Source organism: Haliotis cracherodii, unplaced genomic scaffold (genome assembly GCF_022045235.1).
Source record: "Haliotis cracherodii isolate W230 unplaced genomic scaffold, xgHalCrac1.p SCAF_10, whole genome shotgun sequence".
Lineage (NCBI taxonomy): Eukaryota > Metazoa > Mollusca > Gastropoda > Lepetellida > Haliotidae > Haliotis > Haliotis cracherodii.
This window is the reverse complement of record NW_027266265.1, coordinates 19721786-19736730: the sequence shown is the minus strand read 5'-3', so window position 1 is coordinate 19736730 and position 14945 is coordinate 19721786. Positions and strand designations below refer to the sequence as shown.

The 14945-nt window shown below is 38.9% G+C and overlaps 1 protein-coding gene and 1 non-coding gene across 3 annotated transcripts; one reads left to right on the top strand and one right to left on the bottom strand.

Moving 5' to 3' along the window:
• Nucleotides 1-641: 641 nt before the first annotated feature.
• On the bottom strand, nt 642-9280 carry LOC139454176 (ADP-ribosylation factor-like protein 2-binding protein). 2 transcript variants are annotated; one of them, XM_071235727.1, is made up of 7 exons: nt 9248-9280; nt 7623-7686; nt 6001-6062; nt 5278-5384; nt 4686-4771; nt 4133-4229; nt 642-3525 (listed from the first exon to the last, which is right to left on the bottom strand). In XM_071235727.1, the coding sequence occupies exons 1-7, from the start codon at nt 9273-9275 to the stop codon at nt 3403-3405; spliced, it is 567 nt and encodes a 188-aa protein (XP_071091828.1). In that variant the 5' UTR covers nt 9276-9280; the 3' UTR covers nt 642-3402. The 2 variants fall into 2 exon arrangements, with proteins under 2 accessions (XP_071091828.1, XP_071091829.1); XM_071235728.1 differs by lacking the exon at nt 9248-9280 and adding an exon at nt 8732-9164.
• A 201-nt stretch (nt 9281-9481) lies between these two features.
• On the top strand, nt 9482-9553 carry Trnag-ucc (transfer RNA glycine (anticodon UCC)). The gene has a single exon. It is a non-coding gene; the product is annotated as a tRNA-Gly (tRNA).
• The last annotated feature ends 5392 nt before the right edge of the window (nt 9554-14945 follow it).

Below are 14945 nucleotides of genomic sequence, written 5' to 3'. Positions count from 1 at the left end.
ATATGATACAGTTTTCAAGATCTGCTCTGGAAACGAAATGTGACGGCCGGACGGCACCCATTCCTATATCCCCCTGCCACTTCGTGGCGGGGGATAATAACAGGCTGTTGGGTTGATAACATGAGCGACAAGTCACATGATTTATTTATGCAAGGGAATTAACTGGCTATATTAAAGTCCAGTTTCCACCCTTGCCAAACGAACTAGGCTGGAATTTTGTGGCTCGATCATAGCCCCACCAGCGGCTGTTACGAGTTATGTCCCTTCTATGTTGCTCCTACTGACCAATCAGATTTCACCTATTTACTTGCATTTGCTTCTAACAAAATGGTGGCACCCAGTCAAGGTCATCTGATCGATAATCAAGATCTATATGGTCTATAACTCCAGGCTAGTTCGGCAAGGGTGGTAACTGGACTTTTGTATTGTCAGTTAACTCCCTTGCCTCGGGAAGGTGATAGCAATCAGAAGTCCTATGAATTGCATTGTAAGTAATTGAAGTTGTCATGCGACATCTGAAAGATACTAACCTCACCATGTGATTTGGGTGCTACTTTGTTCTGTTATTACTTTCAGTTGACTTTTCAAAAATAATTTCTCACACAACATAATTCAAACTCGATATAAAATGTTTATTGGTAACCTCGGTGAAGTAGGCAATACTTGTATAATATCATTATGTGACCAAGTGTATAACACCCACATACATGTACATAAAAAAAGCACACACTCGACCTGCATTACAGAATATATACACACTATTACAACCCACAATACAATACAATTCTGCTGATTTCATCACAACGTGCTACTGCAAACATGGTAATGCTACATTAATAACAATTTCAAATGTTTGCAAAAGACAAGATTTCAAAATATTGAAGTATATTTTGTATTTGAATTTAAGATCTGAGTTTAAGATCTTTATTAAAATATTTTCAGTGCTGGCTATTGTTTTTCTAAAGACATTTAAAAGCACAGAGGACGAATAAATTGTTGACATATATCAAAGAGTAAATGTTGGGGAATACATAACATGCACTAAAAAACAAATCATACATCGACATTGTCAGGTTATGTTTATGCAAGTATATATTACATTTAATTGGGTACCCACCCAAAAATTACCATGTCCACTGGAATTGACTTCTATTTTGTTTTAGGTTTATGGAGATATAAAGATAACCAAAAAAATGATGTTCTCACTGTGTATGAAACAGTGTTCGAAATGTTTAAAAATATTGCCAAGCTGCCATCAGTGCCCATAGATATTAGAAGCTGCAAGCCCTGACTAAACTCTTCATGCCCTCATTATTGTAAGAAATAGATCAAATATAAATTTTCTGTATTTTGCGATAAGGACCTAAAGAAATTTGAAACTACAGGCCCCAACTGAAATCTGACTGCCACAGGCCTATGGGAAGGAACTTATTTTGAACACTGGTATGAACCGCTGTTATTTTACGTTTATACCTCCATAAATGCAAGGCATATTGAAGTCAGTTCTTAAAGAGCCTAGTCGCAAAATAAATTGCACAACAAATAGTTTCTAAACGACCCATTTATTATGTACATGCAAAAGATCAAGGACAATATATTCCCAAATTTTGAAGTCTAAAGAACAAAAACACTGAGATTTGCATGAATGTTTAAGAAAAAGTCTTGTGCTCCCTTTTCTTCTAAACCGATACTTCTACATTTGATACAGTAATAACTGCTACAGAATTATATCACTGGGTGACAAGTCCGACCTTGACTGTCTATTCACTGGCAATGCATTGTTGATAGGAAAAATATCTGGTTCTGAGTTCTCTATGTTTTCCCTGGAGTTGATTTTATGTCCAAAAATGAATCACTAAAGATTGGAAGAAAATAAAACTCCTTGGCCCATGACAGATTTAGCCCTTATACGTCCAAGTATCAAGACTGCTGTTCAAAATGTGCCAGAATTACAAGGGAGGTTTAGTTTGTGTCCCCATCCTAGCACAAAGGTGACTATGATCACAGGGCCACATATAGCCATACTGTACTGACACACTAAAAAGTGTAATCAGTACAATCAGTATAGTATGGCTATACGTGGCCCTGTGACTATGATACTCTATTTCCAGCAAACAGGAGCAACATACATATAACATGACTAATGCATTTGTACATTGTAACTTTATTAACCAGTGATGCTCATGCCATCAGTGCTTGGGCACAAGCTGAGGTTGTCATACATAAATTACAGCACTGATCAGCCATCTTTAATAAATAAAAACAAGCAGCTTTGAATGGCAAAACTACGATATATGCTGGCTTCATTCATGCTCAGGACATAAACAACACATCTTGTGAAATATTTTTTTTACCTCCCGTAACTGTCAACTCCTTAATATAAATGTATGTGAACAGTTGTCTCTAATTCAGTGGCATGTGACAGTCACTGCAAAACATTCAACAGTGCTGCACATTGTCAAAAAACATTTGGTATGTCAAAAACATTTGGTGCAGAGGTAACCTTTTATAAATTGTTGGACGGAAATATCACACAGTTTATAAGAGATTTCATACTTTTGTACACTTTCACAGAAAATCAGGGCTCATGTAAAAATTAAACACAAATCTATTATGCTGTGCAGCAGATTCAAGAAGTATTGTGACATTGCTAATCCTGTTAAGTAAGGTAATGGCATGACCTGGCCAGCATTCCCGACAATGTCACACAACCACTCATAGTTGAGACACAGTCCCTAGGTCGTAACGATGTAGAGATCATAGGTTCAGTTCACATATTACAAACACAGGACAACTAGACTTGGGTTGAGATGTTTCACCCCATAAAACTACAATACAGTTTAGTTCAGGAAACAACATTCCTTAACTCTGTGACAGAAAAGTAAAACATAAACTCAATGCAGTAAATATGTTTGTTCACACATTTAGATACACATTCTGATTGCATACAATACCCTATTCATGTGTTACAGATTGAGATGACATGTTATGTCATAGTCTACAGTAATAAAACCAAAACAGGATACACAGCATGTACTCTTTTCTAACATATATTGTTTCTTAAATCTAGAGTATATTATATAATTGAGTAGTTTCATATTTTAATATATCTTATTAAGAAGTAAATACATTTCAAAGCATTGCTTACACAAAACAGGTTACCGGTATTAAGTGGTGTAAGATGAATTTGGGGACTTTTATCATGTTGTTATGGTCAGCTGTCTGTCCGATCTGTGACAGACAGTGCAAATACTGCAGTATCCTGACCCTGCTGCAGACAGCTGGACATGCAGGCATCATCTCCGCGCAGTAGTGAGGCAGCATATGACAGCTGCTGTGCAAGTAGTTGCTAAAATATGGACGGTATAATTGACAACACAAGTAGTTTGAGGTTCCTGGGTGCTATTGGGGTTTCTGCATGGAATGTCCACATAATGAGAAGGAGGCTCCGTCAAGGCACATGTCCCCCTGCACAGATTTCACAGTAAGTCCATCACTAAGATCAACAGTCCTGCCCTCCTTGTCCTGAAACACAAAGTCACATCCAGTCACATGACGACAAGAAGGAGACAGCGGCATGTTAACTTCACACCTTATAACTGGCGGGGAGTTTCAGAGTACAATCTCAACTATCTCATTTCATCTCCATCCTATGAACAATTAAATAACGCCCAAGCAGTTGTATTGAATCCTATTGTTTGTGAAAGAATAATATAAATCAAAGGAATGTAATGGAAGACAGGCCAAATTTCCTCATTTATGGTTGAAGCAAATGTTTGAAAAGTGACATAGGTGACATTCCAGTGCCACAACACTGTAACATCTTGATATGCAGGCAACAGTTTAAAATGTCAACAAAGGATGTGTAACGGTTGTGGTAGTAGAATGGATTTGAACCTCAGATTCATTGGTCAAGTGGCTTAGGAGGCGAGGATGCTTACAATGTGAGGGAAAGTATTTTGAGAGCATTTAGAGCATGATCTTAGGGTAAAAGTCAAATATAGGTAAAACATTTCAGTCAGGTGAGCCAATCATAACTGCCATGATTGTTAATCTTTATAAACTGGTCTTACTTCATTGTACCCCAATTTGCCTGAACAGCATAAAAGACCATGAACGTTTGACTACTTACTGCTCTGTAATCCAAGAACATTTCCTTGAAGGCTAAAAAGTCACTAAAAGTCAACAGTATTTCAAATATCTCTCCTTCCAACTCGTCCTTCCTTTCTCTGAAACAATGAAGAAATTAACATCATTTCTTGACTTCTCATCTCGTAGCAGGAACCCTTTTATGAATACATTTTTAAACTAATTAATTATGGTTATGACTGATAATAAATAAAATCAGAAAGAAAAACCTAGCTCAAAGCTTGTAAATAAGTCGGAAAAAATTGAAGCCAATGCTTGATAGCACCTGATCCCGTTAATCACCTTTTATGGCAAGCATGGGTTGCTGAAGACCTATTCTACCCCAGATCTTCACACGTTCTTGATAGCATGAGCAAAGATCTGCACCACTGAGCTCTGATGACACTATCGACTAGACCATTTTGTAAATGGCAATGTGTATTTACACTCCCCATCTTTGTCCCATACTGACCTATTCTGTCTCTGCATCCCCACAGTATTGTCCTCAAAGCTATCATTTATGCTACACCTCTTCATAACGAAATGTAAATACTCACATGAGCTGTTTTGAGAAGTCCTGCATAGAAAAGCCTGGAATTCTTTTTGACAACTCATCAGATAAATACTTTTCTACCAAATTAACCTGAAAAATAATCAAATTGAATATAAAACACTTCATAGATATCAGAATAGAAACATAGGAATGACTTAAATTGTTTGGAGATAGTTGTGTAAATGTGGAACTTTCCTTTGGTCTGTGAGTATTCACTAAGAATATGTTCATGTATTTAAATACTGTTCAAGATTTGCTAACATGGCTAAGGACTAAAATAGTCATCTTTTGTCAAAGGTGTGGTCCTTAGCAAATGTTGAGTAGTATAATACAAGGGTAACGCTATTTTTCAGGGCCTCAGCAATTGCAAAAGCTCAAGGTCTTCCATTAACTGCCCTCTTTTGTCGGGCAGTTGAAAAGACGGAGTCTTGCAAAGGCTGATACTACAGGCAAAGGGATATTTTGTGTCTACACTATGGGAAGAGGAAGGTATTGCTATCTCCAAGTGCACTAGTCACCCCATCAGAACACTTTTCACATTTGTTTCTATCACGAAGTACTATTGATAAATACCATTAGGGCACTGAATTACTTACATATTCTGTATGAATGTCTGTATAAACAAACTTGTTTTCCTCAGTATCTTCAAATTCAATGTAGTATTTTTCTAGGAAGTTTCTTTGCTGTGACTGAAATTCTTCTTCTGAAAATGGAGCAAAATCTTAATTGATATAAGATATATCTATTTTCCTTCTCTAATTTTGTATAGAAATGCATGAAAAGACTATTACTTTGATGAATTTCTTTTCATATCTTCTGGTATTGTGAAAAGGCAAACATAATTTTTACTAATATCACTTATGCACAGTTCTTTTCAACTTCAACCCTGAATGGTATGTGTACAGGTGTGTTGACACAACCTTGACGTGAGGGGAAAAGCCGACCAGTGTTTATAGCCCCATCAATGCCGAGTGCCAGGCACTGTAACACCAAGTACTATCTAATAACGTCTTTTGGTCTGACACGGACAGGGATCAAACCCCAACCTTCCGTTCTCTGAGCAGACGCTCAACCACTGGACAACGCAGGGGGTGACACAACCTTGAAACACATTCAAGACTATCCTAACAATCCAAACCCAATATCATAGGTTTCTGACATGCCCAAGAGATGCAACTCTGCAGTGTATTGCTGACTGGGCCACCCTAGCCCCTGACATCTGCAGATGACTTTTTGCAAACTATTATTTAAATCCTGCACAATGAAAACTAAAGGCGCTTGAGTTGACATAGACAGCATGACACATTTCGTCTCCTTACCCATGATAATATCTTCTATATGTCCTATTGTATTGTCAAATTTGGAGTCCACATCATTGGAGCTGAAATGAAGATCAGTGTTTTCATGTATAAACATTAATGTCAGAGGATATATGATAAAAGAAAAGCCTTCATCAAATCACTGACATTATCAACAGTGCCATGATGGACCAATCAAGTCACTCTTCTATCCCGAGTTCCATGCGTCCAGCCTAGTACCTCTGCCACAGGCCAGCACTGTGTGCCGATTCGTCACAGTTTACACAGTCCTTCCAAGATATTGCATATGTTATTCATGTTTCCTTTCTGAAGAGTCTACACATTTACATATACATAATATTTTTTGTCACAGAATGAACTTTTATAAAGAAAATATCCCAAAACGTGAAAAACTATTTCCACTTGCGTAGTTTTCCTTTGTTTAATTTGGTGGTACGGCTCCACATGCTGTCATCGAAGCCCAGCGAATAGCTAGTGATACGGCTACTTTGAGGTATAAAGATATATTGTCATGCATCTCACTGTCAAAGATGTAGTAGCATATCTATATAATTATGCAAAACAATATGTAAAGTGCACCGAAAAGCTTGCATTAGGTCAGTCTGTTCTGATTTCAGATTAAGCATGTTTGTTTAAAAACAATAGAAAAGTTTGGTCACATGATATGCAAATTAGCCTGTGGCAGTGGCGTTATGCTAAGTCACCACTGCCCCAGACGTGTGCAATCAACTGCATCAAAAAGTTAAAATACAAATTCAGCGACAAGTTTTGGTCCACTAGTCCTCATAATGATAACATATAGCAAAACCCTTTAAAATGGCAAATTTCTACTAGTCCTTATAATACTTAACTATTGGGCAGTTTGTCAAAAACCACAGGACTAGTGCCAATTTCTAATGCTTCAAATTACAATCTGACTGCAATAAACCTCTGGAATGGCTGTTTCCAAGCTTCTTAACCTCACAAACTGTATTCAGTAGTGCTGGTTAAACAGGGCTTCCAGTACATACATGTGACCAGATTTTTCAGTTGTCATACAAACTAAACAAACACTTTACATACCCAATTCAAATCCTGTGGCAGTCCTCAATGTTGTCAACACCATACGATACTAAGTACATTTTATGAGTTTTGTCTTCCGTGATGGGAAAATAAATTGGTCATTTTCTAACTCAATAGTAAAATTATGCGTGAGGAAAGAAAACTTAATTACCAGTGGCTCTGTAGTCTTCTTAGATGGAACTGATTTTGTATAATAAAGAAGATAGATGCATGTTGCAAAAACAAGCCTGGAGACGGTGACTTACTGATTGTTACCATGGTTTCAGCTCTATGCTTTCTATGATCATGTGGGCCACTACATAACAAAATATGTTGTTCGGGTGGCTTTTAGCTATAGACAAAATAATACAGGTCACTTTGAGTAGTATTACCATTCATTAACGTAGCATAACCTTCATACGATACATAATGTCGTAATGTTAAAAGGTATACAAAAGCTGCAACACTGTACAATTACTTCTGTCTACCTCTTAAAATTTAAATTTGTTAGGAACACTGGTTATTGATATTGTGAAAGGACTCTTCAAGACAGTTGACCACAACCAGGTGTTGAGACTGACCTTGATGTAGCAAGATCTTCTTCCATGAGATCTATGCCTTGGAAGTCCATTGGTTCATGGTCATCTGTTAATGAATGTAACATATTTATTCTAGTTCCTTCTGTAGTGTACATGTATTAAACTGCATCGTTACACAAAAAAAACCAGAAAAGCATTTGCTGTATGCCATTTCTAATCATGGTATTGTCAATCGCCGACTGAATATAGTGTGTTCTGGCTCAGATGTATCACCATGTTGTAAATAATTAGGAGACATTTGTGTCACTCATAATAACAATATGGCCTCTAATATACATCTAGCGCTGAACCCCCACACCACATATACATTTAGAAGGCAAACTCGAAGGAACAGGTACATCTTTAGTTGACCTTTGAATTGAGTGAGTGAAGAAAGTTATCTGTTAAATCTACATGATGTGAATTCCACTCAACGGCTGCATTATAGGCAAAACATCTCGCTCTCAATGTACGGAGATGCACTTTAGGGACCTCAAGTGAAATCTGCTGACTTGAGCGTAGGAGTATTGAATGACAGTTCTATTTCACTGGATCACACAGACACACGGATATGTGAGTGTGAGGATCTTGTATCATATCCTTTGCTTGACTGGAAGCCAGTGAAGGGACTATAAAATTGGAGTGAAATGACAGGATTTCTGGCATTTTTTCCGACTTAGAAAGTAAGAAGAATAAGGATTTCGTAAAACAATTGCTTCAGCTCCTCCCCACCATGCATATCCTCAACCAAAAATAAATGGAAATATTGGAAAAAAGCAATACATACGGAATACAAAGCAGGGTACATATGACATGTCAAAAACAATACCGTCAACACAAATGACTGAAAATAATGATTTACAATCAACTGCCTTGAAACCAGGTCAGATGACAGAAAGAGGACTGAAGCACAGTTGTGGAAATATAATTTCAACAATAACAAATGTTTATCTCAAACGTTTGACAAACTACCTTCAAATTACCGAAATAAAGAACGTGTAAAAATGTGTTTCGAATTTGACATCTGAAGGAAATGTCATTGACAACCCAAACAAACTTGATAACATATCAAAACCAGCCGATAACACCATTCTTGTTCCTATTTTACTCACGCATGAAACTAATGATGGTCGTCATTTTCAGTTCTCTGTCGCAACTATAAAAACTGAAGGGTGATGCCTGCTTCAGCGAGTGAAGATTGAATGTAAGATTTCTAACTGTTTCTGAACTTATAGACGAACTCAGCACGTGTCCCGACAAGCATTCGAGTGACAGCTCGCGCGTGACCGCGAGATTACAGCCGCCAATCTAAACTTCCGGTCACGACGATTGAAAAATTGAAAATTGAAATACCTCATGTCTTCAACCAAAACAGTATGAAATATCGACTGTGACTTTCGTTTTCAACCATGGTAACCAGAAAATTGATATAACATATAGTTTTTCACTATACATTTCTTATTTACGTTTTGAAGGCTAAGTTGTTTTATTCTAGGTTGCAGTGTACCGTGTTAGTCCATAAAAAAACAACATCTATTTGGTATTCCGGATGCTCCTTCCAATGATTTAAGAATGAGTTTCGATTGTATCGGAATAGAGAGACACAGAGGATAGTTTTGTTTACCGACCCGTGTTTGCGTTGGACTTGGACGCCATGTTGGCTCTTCGGCGGAAGTTGATATTCTGTATCATCCAAAATGTTAGCCTATATTCCGTTTAAGTGAAAAGAGATTTAAATCAATTCGTTTATTTAATAAAATCATTATTGCGATAGGCTCATTTTCATATTTGGGAAAAGGCTTACTATTTATGGAAGTCACATGTGGATGTTTATATTTTTCCGCTCATTCTCAGTTGTTAAGGCGTCGGTGGTGTAAAGGTTAGCATGGTTGCCTTCCAAGCAGTCGATCCGGGTTCGATTCCCGGCCGACGCATCTTTTTTTTGTTGTGGATAACTCATTTATTGGATATACCTGTAAAACATGATGACTGACCGTTTGTCTTAATTACGTTTTTAACAATTTGAGGTTATTTTTTACTATTTTAAATATTTATTCATTCAATTATGAATTCGAGACAATATTCATTGTAACCCAACACACAAAGGCGGCTTTGTGTTTCTCGTGAAAACTATTTTGAACTTCTAAAATCCTTGGGGTCTCCGGGTAACAATAGGTCCCCAACAATATCTGCTTGTCGTAAGAGGCGACTAAATGGATCGGGTGGTCAGACTCGGTGACCTTTTTGATGGCATGTCATCGTATCCGGTGGATCGATGCTCGTGATGTCAATCACTGGATTGTCTGTTCTAGACTCGATTATTCGCAATTCGCCATCATGTACTTGGAGTTGTGCAGAGCGCGGCGTTAAACATAAACAAACGAACTAAGTGTTAGATCTGTTATCAAAGAAGTTGAAATGAGAACATACACAATACAGCAAACAGCTTCGTGTGTATAAACTTATTTTATTGGGACCCGTGAAGATCCGGGGTAGAATAGGTCTTCAGCAACCCAAGCTTGCCGTAAAAGGCGACTATGCTTGTTGTCAGAGGCGACTAACTGGATCGAGTGGTCAGACTTGGTTGATGCGTGTCATTGTATACCAATTGTGTGGATCTGTGCTCTTGATGTCAATCACTGAACTGTCTGGTCCAGATTCGATGATGTACAGACCGCCGTCGTAAAGCTGAATGCGGCGTTAAACAACAAAGAAACAACCAAATATTTACCATTTTACACATTGTTTAGAAATACTGAATATGTAACATATTATTTGTATGCATAAATACAAACATTGAACATACAATTTGCAAGCCAACATAATATTTAAAAGTCTATTATTACATCAGTGCTGCACCACAGGGAATAAATACAATTGTTTGCTGACCATTGATCAAGTAATAAGTCTTTTAGATTCTTTTTTTCATATTGAACTGGTTGGGGGGATACTTTTGTGTTATGTTTCATAATGAAGTTAATTGTCACCACAAAGGACAGTTACATTCAAGACAATAATGGAAACTGTTTTCAATAGTCGATTCACATCATCATGATATTTGATTAGTCAAGTTTACTCTAAACGGATCAGGGTTTACATGGATGCATAAGTTTCGTCTCTACTGCCATAGTTAGAACATATCGGAACGGTTGTTTTCAGAATAACGGTGATATGTTGTCATGGCCAGTGTCACAGTAAATGTACGGAATAAAATACGTTTTTAAATATATATGCAATATTATTAATTGGAAATTATTTTGTTTTGTTATTGCGGTTCATTAGATGTGCCGCAGAGAAACTGATGAGACACAGCGGCTGTTGTTCCCCTGTGAATGTAATTAGTGTATATACATACGTGCGTTACTGATTCAGCGCTAATGGATCGCAGTGACCATTTGCCATTCGAAATCTATTTATCCGGATTAAAAGCACAAAAGACATTAATCGTTTTGACAAATCAACCAATTATGAACTTCTTTAACTTTAGTAACCTTTAGTATTTCACACACATTTGACCTTATTATCACCGAACTACACAGTACCAAGCTGGGTACAATGAACAATTAACGATTGACCTATATACTGCCTCGAGGCGGGACTTAACGTGTTTCACTGTTTACATTTCTCTTTCCATTAACTTCAATAAATCTCGATTTTCGCGTGACTATCCTTCATAAATCATATATAATACTATAGTATTTTGCAATGCATCATTTCGCAACATGATACGCCGGGCCATTAATTTTTAAGCGGATTTATGTTGACTGGTGACATTGTTTTGTGTTGATTATTTGCAAAAGACACCTATTGGCGTTAAAAATCATAATAATACATGACATAATTTCATAATTTCAGTTACAGTTAAATCACCCACCCTACAACCCAGACTTAGCCCCCAGTGGCTATTTCCTGTCCCGGCAAATGAAATCTGCCCTACATGGAAGACACTTCCAGGATGACGGGGACAAAAAGGCTGCCACAGAGGCGTGGTTAGAGGGCCAATCTGCGGATTTCTATAAAAATGGTATTAAAAGCTTGAAGGACAAATGGAATAAGTGTATTGAGGTGAATGGAGATTATATTGAAAATTAAAAGTGCAAAAGATATTCTGCGACTTGGTCTTATATTGAAGTTGCAAAACTTATTGAATGCCCCTCGTAATTCTACAAGGGAACCGTCGAGAACTAAGGAACCCTCAAATCTCTTAATTTCAAGGCCATGAATTTTTTCCGTTTGCATATAGGCTGCTATAGGGTAGAGAGTGGAATGAGGGTGTATTATATATCCTCTGGGGTCTGTGAGAAACTAGGCACAATGTACAAGCACTAGATTCAAAATATTGACAAAGCAATTGAAAGGTCAATTCTATACGACTATCTTCACAAGTGGTAAATTTCGTTTGATATCTTATTATGTCAAGGTTGCGAGATTCCGCACTATTCAGAAATACTTGTTTCTGCTTTCTTGTAAAAAGGACACAGTACGATAGAATAGTACTCATCTTCCACGAGCTGGTAATTACATCTAGTACAGCACAGTATACTTTCTGCAACAGAAGTGTTATAATGGTGATGTTCAATATTCAACTAATGAGGATCGTTATAAATTTACATAACATTCGTAACATATGTCAATCGCTGCAATCCTGGACAACCTAAGCATATAAGTGAGTGAGTATGGTTTTACTCCGCTTTTAGCAATATTCCAGCAATATCACGGCGGGGGATACCAGAAATGGTACCCATTGTCGGGAATCGAACCCGGGTCTTTGGCGTGGCGAGCGAACGCTTCAACCACTAGGCTACCCGACCGCCCCTCTAAGCATATGAAAATCCAAGGTGAAACAGAAACAACCTTATATTGGACAACTTGTTGTTTTCCCCATTTTTATCAATTTGTGTTGGATGAGAGATATACTGCTTCTTTATCAAGGACAATCATGACAGACACCCAAACCATGGGAAAATATATGATATATACTCATGTTCACGGTTCATGGACATGACTTGTGTTAAAATATGTTCTTCGTGTTCTTCGTGCTTCTAACCCACACCTTTCTTATATCACAAAAGCGTCATGTACACAAATAAAATACACACTTATAAGCATACAGTGTAAGCCATTCTTTACAATTGGCGCCTACTACGTTCACTGTTAACCATTGTGGTGAATAAACAGGGACCAGTGCCAAAGTGCAGACATGTCGGACGTGTTGTGCAATGATACACGGCTGGAAGCGCTCATCATGAGCACGTGGGGGCACGGGTGGTCGCAATTCGCGGTGCGGAGTTGCGTCCCTTGGACACGCCAGAAACCTGTCATCGTGAGATCGAATCCCGCTTCGCCCCGATTATGTTTCTAGGCTTATCAGGCCCATACCCATCCTCGTAAACGCCGGGGACATGCATCACTTCGGGCTTTCCTCCCACATTAAGCTGACAGGCCGTGATATAACTGGAATACTGTTAAAAGCGGCGTTAAACCCAACTCACTTACTCACTAATGAGCACGACTCAAAGTACGACTTCGGCCATCTGTAAATACGCGAAGAAACATCGATTTGTCACTGAACATGGCGTGACGCCAATGACGCAACTGCCTGATGGTATGACGCCGTGTCCACTCCATTCTGAATTCTTTTTAGATTTACAGTGGTCTTGATGCCAAACGCTGGGCGAGGACTGTTTAATTCGCACAGTTCGCTCGCTTCATTCCCTGTGGGTGATGGACCCCAACTATCCCGTATATTTGGCGTCTTATCTTCAGGGGACGTCTACCACGACCATGCTGCAGTTTAACATTACCTCTTTGCTCATGAAAATTCCAATAACTTTAAACGGTGCCTTCTACAATCATTTTCCGCGATACATATATACTGAACCGCAAAAGAAACGTCACCATGGATAGATATATTATATTATATAATATTATATTATTTGTCAAAACACTGTAAACATACTTCGAGACATATTGAAAAGATGAAACTTGGCAAAACTGATCATCAAGGTTGAAATTAATGTGTCAAATGTTCTTAAAGTGAAACACAACACTATTTTCTGAGAAAATGGCATCACAAGTCAGTATCTCGTGTGTCCGCCATGTGCATTGATGACTGCAACGTCGATACACGAAATGGATGAGGCGGTTGATGAAGGCCATAGGCACTTGAGCCCACACTCCTGAACGCCTGACGCAGTTCAAGCTGCAGTTGTCGGCCTTGGTCTTTCAATCTCGTCCCACAGGTGCTCAATAAGATTTAAATCGGGACTGAGGGCAGGCCACTGCATGGTTCTGATGCCATTCTGCTGGAGGAGGTCCCTTGTTGCTCTCTCGGTGTGGGCATGGGCGTTATCATGCTGAAACTCGTGGTTGCGGCGACGTGCCAAATAGGTATGGCGTGTGGTCTCAAGACTTGATGTACCGAGCTGCTGTGACACCATTGCCTCTCCCTGGACCGATGTTCTGGAAGACCACAGGGCCGACCCTCTGTGTAAGACCAAGTCCACCCCACACCATGATGCTCGGACCACCCCTCAACAACACAAGCATCCGAATAAAGTTCCCCACGGTGTCGCTAGACTCTCTGACATCTGCAATTGAGATACAGTGACGGCTCTTCTCTGAGAAGAGGACTCGTCTCCACTGCTGGTGGCGCGAATGCTGGTGCTGTGTTGCCTACTGAAGACGGTCCCGGCGATGACGTGATGTCAAAATGGGTCCTCGGTGTGGCCTGTGACAGTGCAGGTGTCTGCTTGTCAATCGTCGACGCACGATGTCCGCACTAATGTGTCGCTGGTGTGTCCCCATGGTCTGTCGAGCAGTTTCTGCAGCAGTAACAAAGCGATCTTGAAGATGCTGTCACACAATCTGACGATCCTGACGTCGGGTGGTGACCCTTTGTCTTCTACTACGTGGTCGATCATCTGTGGTGTTGGTGGTCTGGTACCGTTGCTGGAGCATGTATATGGTCCTTACGTGGACTTGAAATGCATTGGCTACTTACCCGTTGGTTTGTCCAGCTTGCAATCGTCCAAGGGCTTGGTGTCTCTGCTTTCTTGTCAATCGTGGCATGTGGTATCAATTCAGTAATGAATGAATGTTATCCGATCTGGGTGGATTTTTATATGGCATGAATTGAGGGAACGCATGTGCATTTCAATTTGCACGGAACTCACGTGCATCGGGTTACCGTTACCGTTATGCGTTTGGGCGATCGGTTTTATTGTCATCCGTTTTTTATCATCAAATTTCATCTTGCCGGACAAGGTAATGTTAAATATTAGAAACTTTGACCAAAAAATACCCAGATGTTTAAATGACAACTTT